General features: G+C 38.1%; 1 protein-coding gene across 1 annotated transcript in view; it reads right to left on the bottom strand.

Annotated features, from left to right (window-relative positions):
• The window catches only part of Rrp5 (Ribosomal RNA Processing 5), a 615,569-nt gene that overhangs the window by 550,190 nt on the left and 48,457 nt on the right, over window positions 1-16,922 (bottom strand). The window contains exon 4 of the mRNA XM_090384558.1: window positions 13,752-13,922. Coding sequence (XP_090240684.1) covers window positions 13,752-13,922 — 171 coding nt within the window. The remainder of the gene's footprint in view (window positions 1-13,751; window positions 13,923-16,922) is intronic.

Below are 16,922 nucleotides of genomic sequence, written 5' to 3' on the forward strand. Positions count from 1 at the left end.
ACAATATTTCTTAGTTGGTATGTAAAGCCTAGTAGCTTCCAAGATAAGTTCTTTGAATGCTTCCCATTTTGAGTTTGCTGTTGAAGTGCAAGCTCTGGCGTTGGTGTGGGCAGCTGAGAGCTTGATGGGCCCTCACTTTTAATCCTTCGAGGGCATCCACCCTGTCCTTCAAGCTCTCATATAGGCCCATAACAAAGCTGAGTTGTCGCCTGATTTCCTTACACTCCTTGCATCGCGCACAGACAAAGACAGTATCATGTCCCGTACCTGACTGCTCCACAAACATCAAGCAAATAGTGCATTTTAAAAGGCTGTGATTCAGAGGACAACTGCCCCCCTCAGTTCTCCCCTGAGCCACAGCACTTCTATTAGCTTGAGCCTTTTGCTTGGTTCTATTGATAATGGTTCTATTGCATCAGACAGTAATTGCAAGGTATTGCATCAGCCGTTTCTATAAATACGGCATTGGAAGGGTCATTAGTATCCTGTTTTGCAGAGGTGTAAGCATGGCTCCATATATTCAGTTGACACCAAGAAAAAAAGTGTAGCTGTTGCTCTGTCCCAGGAAGGGCTTTCTAAGCATGCTATCACTGATAAAATAGGCTAGTGGCAGCCTATTTTATCAGTGATAAAATTTAATTTCAGGGTGCTGAAATTAAAGCGTGAAACCTTGTAAGTATATTTTGTGAAGAGAAGACCTGGATCGGGCCATAAGAGAGCAACTATGCCTTCCCAAGATCAATATTTGAAACAGCTATGCCTTCGTAATCACCAAGCTAGTGCTCCTGATATAAAAGTGGACTTTGAGATGGACTCTGGCATTGAAACAAGTGCAAGAACTATCCAAAGATAGCTTTCAGAATGTGGTCTGCATACTCGGCTTCTTCTTGGGCTGATAGGCATGTGGTCTGCATGCCTGTCAGCCCAAGAAGAAGCCTTTGTTGACCCAAAGAAGAAGCGACTTGCTTGGGCTAAAACATGTTTCATGGACAAAAGAGCAATGTATTTTCTGACGAATCGAAATTCAACCTGCATGGCTCGGATGGGAAGCGGTATGTCAGAAGACGGAAATCGGAGGCATACCATCCTGACTGCATAACACCGACTATAAAGTTCCCCACCAGTCAGATGGTCTGGGGATGTATAACAAGCGAAGGGGTGGGGCGAATTAAGTTTATTAATAGAACAGTGAATGCAGAAACCTACATTACTATCTTGGAGGAGTGCTTGAAACCCGTTATTAGGGATCACCACACAGACATCCAAAACTGCATTTTTCAACAGGACTCAGCACCTTACCACACAGCAAAATTGGTAAGTCTTATGCTATTTACATTTAATGATCGGTTTGTCTTCTTGTCTCACAAGGCTTAAAACATACACCAATGTTTTCCCTCGTTTTTCTCCCTTAAAGTGCAGTCGTACCTCAGAAATGCTAGCATTACAGTGTTGGACTGGCCTGGCAACAGGACAGATTTGAACCCTAATGAAAATTACTGGTACATAATGTCATCTAAAATTGTTCAGAAGAAGCCAACAAGTAAGATTCAGCTGCAAGAGAGCATTGTAAGGATGTGGGGTACCACAAAATTAGGCAACCATATATCCAAACGTTGATTAACTCTATGCCAGATTGTCACAAGGCTGTAATTGCAGCTCTATGGTATGTAATACTATTAAGTTAACTTGTCATTTCAGCTTGTACATGTAAATGCAATAAAATATATGTTTGGTTGTAGTAGTAGTAGTAGTAGTAGTAGTGGCACTTGATGCAAGAAAGCAAGTGTAGGAGCTTATGCAGCATCATCCAAAAAAAAAAAAAAATCACACCATACCCTCCAAATGCCTGTCCAGTTCCTCCTTAAATTATTTAACCTATCAACTTCCACAACGACAGATGGAAGTTTGTTCCAGCAATTAACCACCCGCTGGCTAAAGGCAAATTTCCGCACATCTATTCTACATCTATCCTTTCTTAATTTGAACTTATGTCCCCATAGGTTCGTATTCTGAACAAGTGGGAGGATCCCATCAGAATTCAGCGTGCTCAACCCATTCAAGGCCTTATAGACCTCAATCAGATCACCGCGCAGGTGCCTAGTCTCCAGCCACTGCAATTTGCAGAACTTAAGCCTCTCTTGGTAAGAGGATCCCTTCATTCCCCTCACCAATCGTGTTGCTCTTCTCTCTACACGCTCAAGCAAATCTACATCCTTCCTAAAATGAGGCCTCCAGACCTGTACGCAGTACTCAAGGCGTGGCCTGACCATTGCCTTATACAGAGGGACAATCACCTACTTTTCCCTGCTAGCAAAATTCCTATATATCATTGACAAAACCCCATGACCTGCCCTAGCAGCCTGCCTGCATTGCTCAGAAAACTTCATATCTGACTGCACAATTACTCCCAGGTCTTTTTCATTTTCTACCACCTTAAGTGTAGTACCACACAGTTGGTACGTTTCTCTGTGGTTACTTCTACCCATATGCAGTACTTTGCATTTGTCAAGGTTAAACTTCAGTTGCCACTTCTTAGCCCATCTGCCCAAATTATCTAGATCCTGTTGCAGTAGCACACTGCCAGACTGTCATTAACAACCCTGCCAACCTTCGTATTATCTGCAAACTTCGACATTAAGCCTGATATACCTTCATCAATATCATTGATAAATATACAAAACAACAGTGGACCCAACACCAAACCCTGTGGGACTCCACTAATAACATTAGTCCACGAAGAGCAGCACCCATTGATTACCACTATCTGTCTTCTCCCACTTAACCATCCTTTTATCCATTGTAGCAACTTACCCTTAATACCATTCTGCTCCAATTTGTACAGTAGTCTTCCATGCGCAACAGTGTCAAAAGCTTTCCTGAAATCCAAGTATATGATATCAAAATTATTTTTTGCATCCAGTTCCTTTGTGACCACATCATAATAACCAATCAAATTTGTCAGACAAGACTTTCCCTTAACAAACCCATGCTGTGTCTGAATTATTGCTGCAGTCTTGTCTAGATGATCCTGCAATGCATCTTTAACCAGTGACTCCATTATTTTACCCGGAACAGAAGTTAAACTAACTGGTCTGTAATTACTCGTGTCACCCTTCGAACCTCCTTTGTGAATTGGGGATACATTTGCACATCTCCAGTCCGTGGGAACCTCCCCTGAATCCAAGGATGCTCTCATAATTATGGCTAAGGGTTTGCTTAGTTGCTCTGCCGCCTCCTTTAATATAACTGGATAGATCCCATCCACCCCAGGTGCCTTTCTTATGTTTAACTTCAACAATTTCTCCTCCACTTTGCTCTCAGTTATTACAAAATCATTAAGCACACTGCTACAATTTGATAACCTTCTTCCATTTTCAAACTGTAATAATTCCTCACGTGTGAATGTAGATGCAAAATACTCATTCAGTTTGTTTGCTATCTGAGCAGGATCATCAACAGCCGAACCATCGATGTCAAGTGGACCAATCATATTTATCCCCTTCCTTTTAGAGTTTATATAAGTAAAGAAATCCTTGCTGTTTTTCTTAGCATCTTTTGCCAAAGATTTCTCGTAATCCGCCTTTGCCTGCTGAACCTCCTTTGTGACCTGATTACAGACTAGCTTATATCTGCTACAGGCTTCTGCGTCGCCTGATAATTTATATGCATCCCATGCATTTTTCTTCTCTGTCACGAGTCTCATTAGTTCATTTGATAACCATCTAGGCCTAAACCTTGAACAATATTTCTTCATCGGTATGAAAAGTCTAGTAGCTTCCACAATTAATTCCTTGAATGCTTCCCACTTAGAATTTACTGTTTGTAACATCGTCAGTTGATCCCACTGTACAGAATTTAAAAACTGTCTGAGACCACTGTACTCCCCTTTATGGAAGCAAAAACCCTTTCCTTTACCCCTGACGGTAGTTACCTCTTTGAGTAAATCCCACTTCAGCACACTGTGATCACTGCCACCTAGTGGTTCCTTTATCTGCAAATTCTTAATACACGAATGATCACTGCTGATAACCAGATCAAGAGTGTTACTTTCTCGGGTTGCCTCTCGAACATGCTGCTGCAGAAAATAATCATCCAATAAATCCACAAAAGTCTGACTAGTGTGTGAGTGACCAACCCACAAGTTCCAGTCAATATCTGGGAAGTTAAAATCCCCCATTATAAGACATTCTGATTTACTGGCCCACTCTATTTCTCTGTACAATTGTTCATTGTACTCATTCGAGTCATTAGGCCTATAACACACTCCTACTCTTATTTTTGCATGATTGCCATTTGCATGATTTCTCATATTTCCATTAATTACACATTTTACCCTTTGGGAAGATATTTATGGCAATTAGGTATATCAGGTGGAGTCTTTTTAATATGGATTTCATTCACAGAGATATATATCCCATCTAACAAATGCATTTTGAACATTTCTGCAACCCACAATGCAGTGCAAAACACATTATTTGCAAAATTCACAAGTTGATGCAGTTTTTTGTCCACTACTGTATATACACAAAAGTAAAATTCAGTACAATATATATATATATATATATATATAAAATAAATATAAAAATGTACAAATAGATTTTTATTGTACAAATGTACAATCAAAATCTTTTTTTTTTTTTTCGCCTTGACAACTGCTAGGGTTTTGGCACAAGAAGATGCCCAGAGGTTCGCCATCAGCTGCTAAGTTTGCTTAAAAATGGCAGTTCTGCAGGACTTATTGCAACTCAGTTGCTCTATATCTATGCCCAGCTGGTTCACAAAATTTACTGCATTGGATGATAGGATCTATTGTAGGCTTCTGAGCCTACAATGAGCCTACATGGAGTGCAGCAGCATCGCATCAGTTCCATATGCTGTGCTTTGGCTATGAGGAAGAGAACTAATTTCCAAAATATTTGGTGCATCTATTCTGGATACAAGCAGTTTTGCCAGGATGAAGATGTTGGTCCTGATTATGATTAATTCCCAGGAGGTCCAGTTAAAGGTAATGTATAGGATTCTTCTTGAGACTGTGAAAGGTTTTCCAAGTTTCCTATTTAGCCACCTTAGCATCCAGTATTCCATGATAAGGAAGCTCTTGAGTCGAGTATACGATGGAGAGGACCAAGCAAAAGATGTGCAGAGTGCAACTGCAGAAACACATCTGAAGACAGTTATGAGGCTCAGATGGTAAACGTCAGTAAGTTTTACTCTCCAGACGGCTGCAAGGCCTTCTTTTTCTTTGTTTTTGCAAAGTGCTGCAAGAAGTTTAGTTTTTCGTCCCAAGTGACTCCTAAATCTGTATGATGCATGATGACTCTCTCTCTGTTGACACAGTGGCCATCTAAAAACACTGTGATGTTATTTATTTTCTTTTTATTTGAAAATGTCATCTGGGCAAACTTACTGTAATTTAATTCCAAACCAAAGCTACAAGGTCCGAAATCTGATGTGCTGCAGCCTGTAAGATATATACAGTATCTTGGCTCTTTTGTGAGGTGACATCTAGAGGTCATCTGCTTATGAATTAAAGTTCTTGTGCAGCAACATGAAGGGGTTGGGGGCTGCCGCAAAAAGGGATGCAGACAGAACACTCCCCTTGGGGTACACCTCTGTTCATTTACATGGCTTTCTCAAAGATTTTTAGCATATTCCATCCCTTGAAGATTGGAATGTATTCCTTAATGGATTTCTTCTCGTTGTTTTTTGGTATGGGCTTTGCAATATATACTGCTTCCAGTTAGTTGGAGGTACAATAATCCTATTACTAGAATGCATGGCTAATGTTACATAATTAGTATATAAGGGATCACATACACCCTCCCCTCCCCAGGACTATACAACTTGTCTTAAAGCTAGAAAAAAATTTTATAGATGCTGCTTACTTTGCAAGCCAATGATTACCCAAAGAATGAATCTTGAAAGATTTTTTTTTAATCCAAAACTTATCAGTTTGGAAGAACTTATGGAAATTTGCCCTGGACGCTCAGAGGAATTGATTACCTACATATCACTTGGCAGATGCCATAACATGCCATATATTATGGCATATTAATCGCCTATTTGTACAAATTAGCCCCCCCCCCCAATTTTTTTTTGCCTTGAAAATTCATGATTTATCATACATTCACTGTATAAGTTGGCCCTTTTTCATTGTACTTCTATAAAAGTAGAGGGGAAGTTGATTTATAATCACACTGAATCTCACATTATAGCGTATTATAGTAAAATATACAGGAGGTAGGAATCACATAAGTATACTTTCTTCTCTACTTCATACACTTTTTTTTTTTTTTTTTTTTTTTTGTTTTTTTTGAGTCTTTATATTTTCATTTCTATTAGATTTATTTATTTATTTCCTATTATTGTTATACAACAAAAGCAGTGAAACTAAGCCTGTTATTAAACTTTTATCCAAAATTGATCCAATAACCTGTCACTGTTATTAGCCTCCTTGGCAATGCTGCTCCCAAAGTCTAATTTCTCTTCAACATTTTTTTTTTTTTTTTAATGAAAACCCCAAACATGAGAGATATTACAACCTATAGTACTTAGTACCATGCTTGGGTTGAAGGTTGAGAAGACGAGAGAAGATATTTGTTAACACTAGACTTGAACTTCTGTAGTTAACATTCAGAAGAACAGTGCCCATGGAAGTATCTGTAGAAAGGGCATGTAGCAGAAACAGTACGTCTATGAGACTCTGTTAGAGATGAGTCATTAATTAACCTAACTACCCTCTTCTGAATGGAATCTAGAAGCCTAAGACAGGTTTTGGGGGCACCGCTCCAGATGTGGGAACAATATTCCATGGTAGGGCAGATTTGCGATTTGTACAGAGTGAACAGCTGTTTGGAATAAAAGTAACGCCGAGAGCAAAACTGAAAACCAAGTTTTTTAGATGCAGAGAAAGCAATTTTTGTAATGCGCTTGTGCCAAGAGAGATTAGAAGTCACGGTAATCCCCAAAAGTGATATATCAACTTGCCTAGAAATCGGAGTGTCACCAAGGATAAGTATAGGAGCAGAAGAATCCTTTTTGTGAGATATAAGACAAGACAGTTTTACAAGGAATGAAATCAACTAAGTTGTCTTTGCCCCATCGTAGAATTACCTGGAGATCGGCATTTAAAGAATTGGTAGCAGATATTCGAGAAGTTGAAGCTGATTGAGCAGGGCAGGTTTCTGAAAATGTAAAGTGGAATGCAATGTGCTATCTTTGGCAAAACTATGGATAGGATTTCCAGTCAATGGGAGAATGTCCTTAATATACAAGAGGAAAAGAGTGGGGAAAGAACTGAAATCTGGGGAACACCAGCACTAGTGGATAAGTTAGAAGACAGAGAGCCATCTACCATCACCCTCAGTAAGCGATCAGAGAGAAAACTGGATAAACAATTACAAAAAACAGTTGGGAAACCATAAGATGAAAGCTTGTTTAGAAGACCTTTATGCCAAACACGATCAAAAGCCTTTCAGATGTCTAGAGTAACTGCTTGTGTTTCACTGTACTTTTCCATTGAATTTGTCCATAAATGAGTAACATAAACCAGAATATCACCAGTGGATCGACACTGGCAATCATTGATCAGATGGAACGTTACTTGGTAGTGTTTAAGAGGGGGTAGTTAATTGATTTCTCCATTACTTTAGAAAGAATAGAAGTAATTGCAATGGGACAATAATTGGATGGGAGGGATTTGTCACCCTTTTTAGGAACTAGCTGGATAAGAGCAAATTTCCAAGCAGAAAGAAAACCACCTTTGGAATAAGAAAGTGAAAAAAGGCAGCAAAGAACAGGAGTAAGTTCAGGAGCACAGGTTTAGAGAACAAGTGGAGAAATACCATCAGGACCTGGAGCTTTCTTAGCATCAAGATTCATCAAAATCCTTCTGACATCCTTTTGAAGGAAACCACAAGTGGAATTGAATGTAGCGTGTTGGGAATGGCGGGAGGTGTTTTACCAAGATCATTAATACGAGTTGGAAGAAAAATGGGATGCTAGCTTCGACCATGTACTTCGAAGGGTTGTTTGTGAAAAAAAGATCAAGCGTGTTGGCTGTATGGTGAGGAATGTCAACTATTCTTGTAGGTAAATGAACAATCTATGACAGGGATTATCGGAACAGACATAAGCACAAGTAACACCTTTGAGGCAAAACGAATCATACAGCAAATAATTTGGGCAACTGAGATGAACAGTAATTGAATCAACCGATAACTGAGATTCTGTCAGAAAAATTACATGGCATTTGGCAGACGTCAAGCGGAAATGGACATTGTTGAGATTAGAATTGAGACCACGTATATTTTTGAAATGAACTAGGAAGTGTTTGGGAGGTTTTGATCTTTTCACAGATAAGCTTACTCTATTAGTTTGAAAATTAATGGTGTAGTAGTAGTAGTGGCATGTGATGCAAGAAAGCAAGTGTATGACCTTATGCAGCATCAGCAAAAAAAAAAAAAAAAAAAATCACACCATTCCCTCCAAATGCCTGTCCAGTTCCTCCTTAAATTTACTTAACCTATCAACTTCCACAACAACAGATGGAAGTTTGTTCCAGCAATTAACCACCCGCTGGCTAAAGGCAAATTTCCGTACATCTATTCTACATCTGTCTTTTCTTAATTTGAATTTATGTCCCCTTAGGTTCGTAATCTGAACAAGTGGAAGGTTCCCATCAGAATTCAGCATACTCAACCCATTCAAGGCCTTATACACCTCAATCAGATCACCGCGCAGGTGCCTAGTCTTCAGCCACTGCAATTTGCAGAACATAAGATTCTCTTGATACGAGGATCCCTTCATTCCCCTCACCAATCTTGTTGCCCTTCTCTGTACACGCTCAAGAAAATCTACATCCTTCCTAAAATGAGGCCTCCAGACCTGTACACAGTACTCAAGGTGTAGCCTAACCATGTCCTTATACAGAGGGACAATCACCTCCTTTTCCATGCTGGCAAAATTCCTATATATCATTGACAAAACCCCATAACCTGACTGCACAATTACTCCCAGGTCTTTTTCATTTTCTACCACCTTAAGTGTAGTACCACACAGTTGGTACATTTCTCTAGGGTTGCTTCTACCCATATGCAGTACTTTGCATTTGTCAAGGTTAAACTTCAGTTGCCACTTCTAAGCCCATCTGCCTAAATTATCTAGATCCTGATGCAGTAGCACACTGCCAATACTGTCATTAACAACCCTGCCAACCTTTGTATCATCTGCAAACTTCAACACTAAGCCTGATATACCGTCATCAGTATCATTGATAAATATACAAAACAACAGAGGATCCAACACCGAACCCTGTGGAACTCCACTAATAACATTAGTCTACGTAGAGCAGCACCCATTAATTACCACCCTCTGTCTTCTCCCACTCAACCATCCTTTTATCCATTGTAGCAACTTACCCTTAATACCATTCTGCTCCAATTTGTACAATAGTCTTCCATGTGCAACTGTGTCAAAAGCTTTCCTGAAATCCAAATATATGATATCAAAATTATTTTTTGCATCCAGTTCCTTTGTAACCACATCATAATACCCTATCAAATTTGTCAGACAAGACTTTCCCTTAGCAAACCCATGCTGTGTCTGAATTATTGCTGCAGTCTTGTCTAGATGATCCTGCAATGCATCTTTAACCAGTGACTCCATTATTTTACCCGGAACAAAAGTTAAACTAACTGGTCTGTAATTACTCGTGTCACCCTTCGATCCCCCTTTGTGAATTGGGGGTACATTTGCACATCTCCAGTCCGTGGGGACCTCCCCTGAGTCCAAGGATGCTCTCATAATTATGGCTAAGGGTTTGCTTAGTTGCTTTGCTGCCTCCTTTAATATAACTGGATATATCCCATCCACCCCAGGTGCCTTTCTTATGTTTAACTTCAACAATTTCTCCTCCACTTTGCTCTCAGTTATTACAAAATCATTAAGCAATTTGATAACCTTCTGCCATTTTCAAACCTTAATAACTCCTCATGTGTGAATGTAGATGCAAAATACTCATTCAGTTTGTTAGCTACCTGAGCAGGATCATCAACAGTTGAACCATCGATATCAAGTGGACCAATCTGATTCATCCCCCTCCTTCTAGAGTTTACATAAGTAAAGAACTCTTTGCTGTTTTTCTTTGCATCCTTTGCCAAAGATTTTTCGTAATCTGCCTTCGCCTGCATAACCTCCTTTGTGACCTGATTACAGACCAGCTTATATCTGCCATAGGCTTCTGAGTCGCTTGACACATGACGGTTCTCTGTCACATGTTAATTTATATGCATCCCATGCATTTTTCTTCTCTGTCACATGTCTAAATAGTTCATCTGACATCCATTTAGGCCTAAATCTTGAACAATATTTCTTTGTTGGTATGAAAAGCCTACTAGCTTCCAAGATTAATTATTTGAATGCTTCCCATTTTGAATTTGCTGTTGGTAACATCATCAGTTGGCCCCACCATATAGAATTTAAATACTGTCTCAGACAACCGTACTTACCTTTACGTAAGCAAAAACCATTACCTTTATCCTTGATGGTAGTTATCACTTTGAGTAAATCCCACTTCAGTACACTGTGATCATTGCCACCTAGTGGTTCCTTTATCAGCAGATTCTTGATGCATGAAGAATCACTACTGATAATCAGATCAAGAGTATTACTCCCTCTAGTTGCCTCCCGAACATGCTGCTGTAGAAAACAATCATCCAATAAATCCACAAAAGCCTTGCTAGTGTGTGAGTGACCAACCCACAAATTCCAGTCAATATCCGGGAAATTAAAATCCCCCATTATAAGACACTGTAATTTACTGGCCCACTCTATTTCTCTGCACATTGCTCATTATACTCATCAGATTCATTAGGCCTATAACATACACCTACTCTCATTTTTCCTTTCCGAGTGCTTATGTCACACCAAACTGACTCAACATTGCATTGTCCACCCACATCAATTGGATGCACTTCCTTAGATTTTATGTTACTTAAATAACAGCATAACCCCTCCTCCCTTCCTGTCCTGTCTATCCTTTCTGTACACATTGTACTCCCCAAATTCCAGTTCTGCACTGCTTGTGTTTGTGTGACACCATGTCTCTGATATCCCAACAATATCTGCCTTTGATGTCTTGACTAGCACTTCAAGCTCATTGAATTTATTAACTAAACTCCTAGCATTGGTGTACATGCAAGTATACATGCACCTGTTTCTACTCTTAGTCACCCTAACACATCCCGTGTATTTACTTGTTCCACTATGACTCCCAGCAGTCCTGGAAATTCCCATTGCCTTGCTTTCCAGGCTGCTGCTCAATTGCATTTCAATAGAAGTAGTGTAAGAATCACTTTTACCTCTGCCAGCGGCTACTGTTAATCTATTAGTCCGTGTATCCCCACAAGTTAGCAGTTTTCCGACCCACCCAACTCTGCCTCGATAGCATCAGCAAATATTCTTGTACCCTGTATCCCATCCCTGTAGAAGCAGTCTCTCCTGTTAACATGTACAGACCAGGCTGAGAAAAATTCTACCCCTTGAGCCTTGCACAATCTCTCCAGGGCTGAATTGATCAACAAGGCTCTCATCATATATTCCCTCCAATCGTGTCTGGGCAGAATTGCAGACACTTTCAAATTCAACCCTAACTCACGGCTTTTTTTCAGCATTGTCTTGTACTTGATATGTAATTCTGCCAGTCTCCTACTCTTAATATCATTAGTGCCAAAGTGTACAACAATATCACATTTTGTGCCCTTAAAAGATGATATCCACTCTACAACATCATCAACCTTTGCCCCTGGCAGACAAACCCTGGTCCTGTTCCACCTATCCTTTTTTACATACCATGTTCCCCGTTTCCCTGACAATAGAGTCACCAACAATTACTAGTTCCTGTGGGACCAGCGCATTCTGCCTTGGGGGTTGCTGCTGTATTCTGTGATGATCAAGTGCAAGCTCTGGCGTTGATGTGGGCAGCTGAGAGCTTGATGGGCCCCTCAATTTAAATTCTTCGAGGGAATCCACCCTATCCTTCAAGCTCTCATATAAGCCCATAACAATGCCAAGTTGGCGCCTGATTTCCTCACACTCCTTACATCGCGCACACACACAAAGACATTCCCCTTAGCAATATCATGTCCCATTCCTGATTGCTCCACAAACATCAAACAAGCAGTACATTTCAATAGACTGTGATTCAGAGGTGAACCGGCCCCCCTCAGTTCTCCCCTGAACCACAGCACTTCCACTAGTTTGAGCCTTTTGCTTTGCTGCTCTGAGGTATGATTTCTATTCAAGTTCAATAAAATTTCAATACAAAATATAACCCTAAACCTATATCCCAATGCTGTTATAACACTATATATATGTATTTCGGTATCGAATATTATCTCCAAGTTACGTTATATGACTTTGTTATCCCCTGTTAACTTATATGTATTAATTTATGATGTTACGTTTGTAATAACTAGGTTGTTATATTTATTTAGTTAAAAAAGTACAATTCAATTGACAATGAAATTTAATAAGATTAATAAATTTTACTGATTAATTGATACTACTATACTCGCTATCTAGTTTTCTGTTAAACCTTACGCTATCTAGTTTTCCGTTAATCCTTACACTAGCACATATTGTATCTTATAACAATGGCAGCAACTTAAGAACGGTTAATTATTTACTTTCCAAATTGCGCTATCTAAATTCAAAATAAATCACGGAGCTTGACTAGGTCTATAAGCTACTTATTATAGAAAATAATTTAATCTAACAATTAAGTCAATAAAGCGGCTAAGTTTAATTAAAAACTTTTCGTTCGTGGGAGCTGCAAAACCTGTCCACACGTGGATTTGATACCCTTACCAATACTAAGTAATAACCTACAAAATCTCTATCTAAATTTAATTTAAACTAAAGTATTATTACTAGGAATATAAAGCAACTCTAAAAAATAAATTAATATGCCAATTTAAGTCAATAAAAAAGCAAAAACTTCTCTATTTGCTGAAGCCGTAAAAACTTTGCCTGCTCACAGGTTCACATCTTCACACAGCACCTCCTACCCTCTACTATTTCAACATTCTTATGACTGAACACAAAAATACAGATATTGGCTAATATGTGGAAACTATCAAAAAAAAGAATTTTATACAAGTGGGCATCACAATTAGACATTTTTGATCTCCTCTAAAAGCGTAACTGATGCTTTTTATGAAAGGATTTAAGAGCACAACTCACTAAAAAGGTTTTAGGGATGAAAGCCCAGAATACAGGAAATTTACTAGATGAACAAGTTAATGAAAGCAAAGCATAATTTTAGTTCGTAGTAAATCACCAAAGTAGGTGAAATGGATCATGTTTGTTACATCTCATATTGCGAATGCCTTCACAATGAGTTTCCTGTTATTGCACTACCTCGAACAAGCAATGGTTCGCCAGTAGAGAAGACTAATGTTACTTATTCTCATTTAAAAACTAGCTTACCAGTGCAATTTAAAAAAAAAAAAAAAAAAGAAAGTTACTTCTAAATTACACTTTACATCTTGCATTCCTTTCTTCTCTGAACTCAACTCAGCTATTTAGTACTTAATAATTATAAATTGAAAATAAAATATAACACATTTAGGAGGGCAGGAGAAGGGAAGGGAAATACTGTGCCATATAAAATACATATGCTTCAGCAAATTCAATAATGATCAACTGCATAATAAAATAATTTACTTAAATTTAATTTAACAGCAGCTCACCTCTTCTGTATTTTCTGCATCCTCAGCATAAATTTTTAATAGTCTACTATATGGATGTGAAATATTAGTAATTGGGACTATTCCGACTATTCCACCAGGCAAGACTAATTTAACTTCATATTCAAAAATATCAACAACACAGCCCAACACTATCATTCCGCTGGTTACTGTCTGAAAGGGGAGAAGAAAAAAACTACATTAAGAATAACATCAACTAATCATATAAATTTATATAAAAATTGCAATATAATTTCTCAAAATAATATTCCTATCTATTAAAAATGCTGGTTGTAGTTCCTATTAGTTATAGCATTAAAATTAATTTCATTAAATCTTCCTCAATCTTCATAAAGGTAAACTAAATCAAATTAATTTGAAATGTTCCCTTCTAATACAGATCCAGCTTTCTGCCAGCAATCCAGAATTTTTTACAAATCAACAATATTTTCGTATAACATGCAAAATATAATATTGTATAACATCCATTCCATCAACTGCAATGAGAAAATTATGTATATCAATTTAACTATAGTTTCAAGCTTTTTTTGCTTCATTTTTATGTTTTAAAAGAACTTGTTTCACTTCGTTTTTGTTCACTATGTTACTAGCTTCCAGGACCTACGAGGGGGTATCAAAAAGTTCGTACCCTTATCTAGAAATAATAGAAATGCGAAACTTCAAAGGAACTTTAATCCTTTTAATCCTTTTCTATGTACTCTCCATGTACAGTAACACATTTCTCCCATTTATAGATCAGTTGTTTAATGCCTTGATCATAGAAGGCTGCACTTTTTGCCTGAAACCACAACTCAACTTCACTGATGACTTCCTGAGACGAATCAAAGTGGCATCCATGCAATGGTTTCTTCATTTCTTGACACAAGAAGTCTCACGGTGCTAGGTCAGGAGAATAGGGTGGGTTCTGCGGTAGTTCGAAGACACACTGGACAACAAAGTTGGTGGTGGCAACGGCTGTGAGCCGGTGCATTGTCTGACAGAAGACAGACACCTTTGGTTAACATTCCACGCCTTTTCACTTTCAAAGCATCACGTAACTTTTTCAAAAGATTTCTGTAGTATTCTCCGGTAAGTGTGGAACCATGAGGTAGGTAATCTGTCAGGATAACCTCTTTTCTATCCCAAAACACAGACATCACCTTCTTTGCAGATGAAGTGGTCTTTGCCTTTCTGGGAGGTGAGGAGGAGGTGTGCTTCCACTGCTTTGACCGTGGAAGCACACCAGTATGATCCGAAGACTAAAGACAAGTCTTTAGGCTCCAGATCATACTGGTACCCCAGCATTCGTCATTTGTCACCAACCGATCAAAAAAAGGTTCTTAACATCCGCATTACACAAATCCAACAGTTGGCGAGAACATTGCATTCGACATTGCTTCTGCAACAGCATCAGCAATCTTGGAATCCATCGTGTGAGAGACCTTAGACATGTGCAGATGGTCATGTAAAATGCTGTGGGCAGACCCATAATTCCCACTGCATTTGCGATGAAATGAACTGTCACACGTCTGTCACTCAGCACCAGCTGCTCAACCTTTGAAACCATCTCACTGTCTGTGGATGTTAATGGCTTTCCTTCTATTGGCTCGTGAAAGACAGTTGTATGACCACATTGGAACTCCTGTTTCCACTTTTTTAGTGTCATAGGAGGGACAATTCTGCCCATACACAGCTTTCATTTCTTCATCAATTTCCTGAGCATTCTTGCCCTTCAAATGCAGGAACTTGATCACTGCTCAATACTCCACTTTGTCAACCATAACATCCTTCCTCAGATTCCGGGCTCCACCTCTGGTGTAGCCCGGAATGAAATTTCACATATTAGTTGTTGAATATGTAGACAACTTATATTAAAAAAGGCATCTTCCTACTGATGTTTTATCTAGGTCAGGGTATGAACTTTTTGTTCCCCCCCTTGTATTTTTAGAGAGAGAGAGAGAGAGAGAGTAAAAAATTTGCATATATACACATGGGTAAAAGTTAAAAAAAAAGAAAAAAAAATTAACTTCACAAAATCATATATATTAAAAAAACTACAAGATGTTAAAAGAGCACTGAAATTTTTCCAATATAGCAAACAAACACCCGTCAAAACTTACGAAAAATATAAGAGGCATCTTCACCAAGTGACTTGAAAGACTCATGTTTCAGTTTCATTTTAACAAATGTTTTAACATCAAAGCCAGAAGCATTTCTAATGCTTCTGGCTTTGATCAATTAACATTACTGATTGTAATGAAAAAAGAAATAACTTCACAGACAAAACTCATTTTAAGTATTTAGATAATCAAACAAGTATTTAATTAATAAGTGAATATACTAACTGCATATGGTAACATCACAATGTTTATTATTGAATTTTTACAGATTTATTAACTATGCTATAACTGAATAAGGAAAAACAGGCAAAAATAAAAATAAGGCTAAGTAGAGATGGGAGAATTTTGACTTCTTCACTCATATGCCTGGAAATAGGCTATGTCAGACTGTGTTTCATCTTTGCACCAAAAGATGAAGAGTATCAAAACATCATCTACCCCTCCCCCAACTTAACAGCCTTACTTAATTCTTACTTCATTCAACTTTAACTTACTTAAAATCTGTAAATACCAAATAATAAACATTGTGATGCTACCATATAAAGTAATGTTTTCTCTTATTACAAGAGCCAATTACAAATTTAAAAAAAATTAGAGACTTTCTCACCTATCTAGAGAAAATATTCACATAGTAAGAAAACAAACTGGGCAGGAAATCATATCTTTATTTTTCATTCCATGCTGTTTAGACATTTCAATCCATAAGTTATGATGGATAATTCCTTTAAAAAATCTCTTTCACTTTGTAGTTAATGAGTCTTGAGAATTACTTTACTTATACTATACAAATTTTGGCAGATGTAACAACACATTATATCAGATATAATTAAATTACGAAGTGAGTATAGCAGAGAGTAAATAAATAATTTAGTGAATCAAGTGTGCTCCAAGTCTATTGTATTGGCCATTTATATTTGCAGCTCCATCAAATAACTGGTTAAATGATTAGTTAGAAACCCACTTTAAATGATTAGTTAGAAAATATTATAATAACATTGTACTCATTTTACCAGTACCAAGTGTAACAGAGAAGATTTTTAAAGTCTTTCTTTAA

The sequence above is a fragment of the Mastigoproctus giganteus genome, chromosome 11 (genome assembly GCF_048544385.1).
Source record: "Mastigoproctus giganteus isolate SK-2022 chromosome 11, ASM4854438v1, whole genome shotgun sequence".
NCBI classification, from domain to species: domain Eukaryota; kingdom Metazoa; phylum Arthropoda; class Arachnida; order Uropygi; family Thelyphonidae; genus Mastigoproctus; species Mastigoproctus giganteus.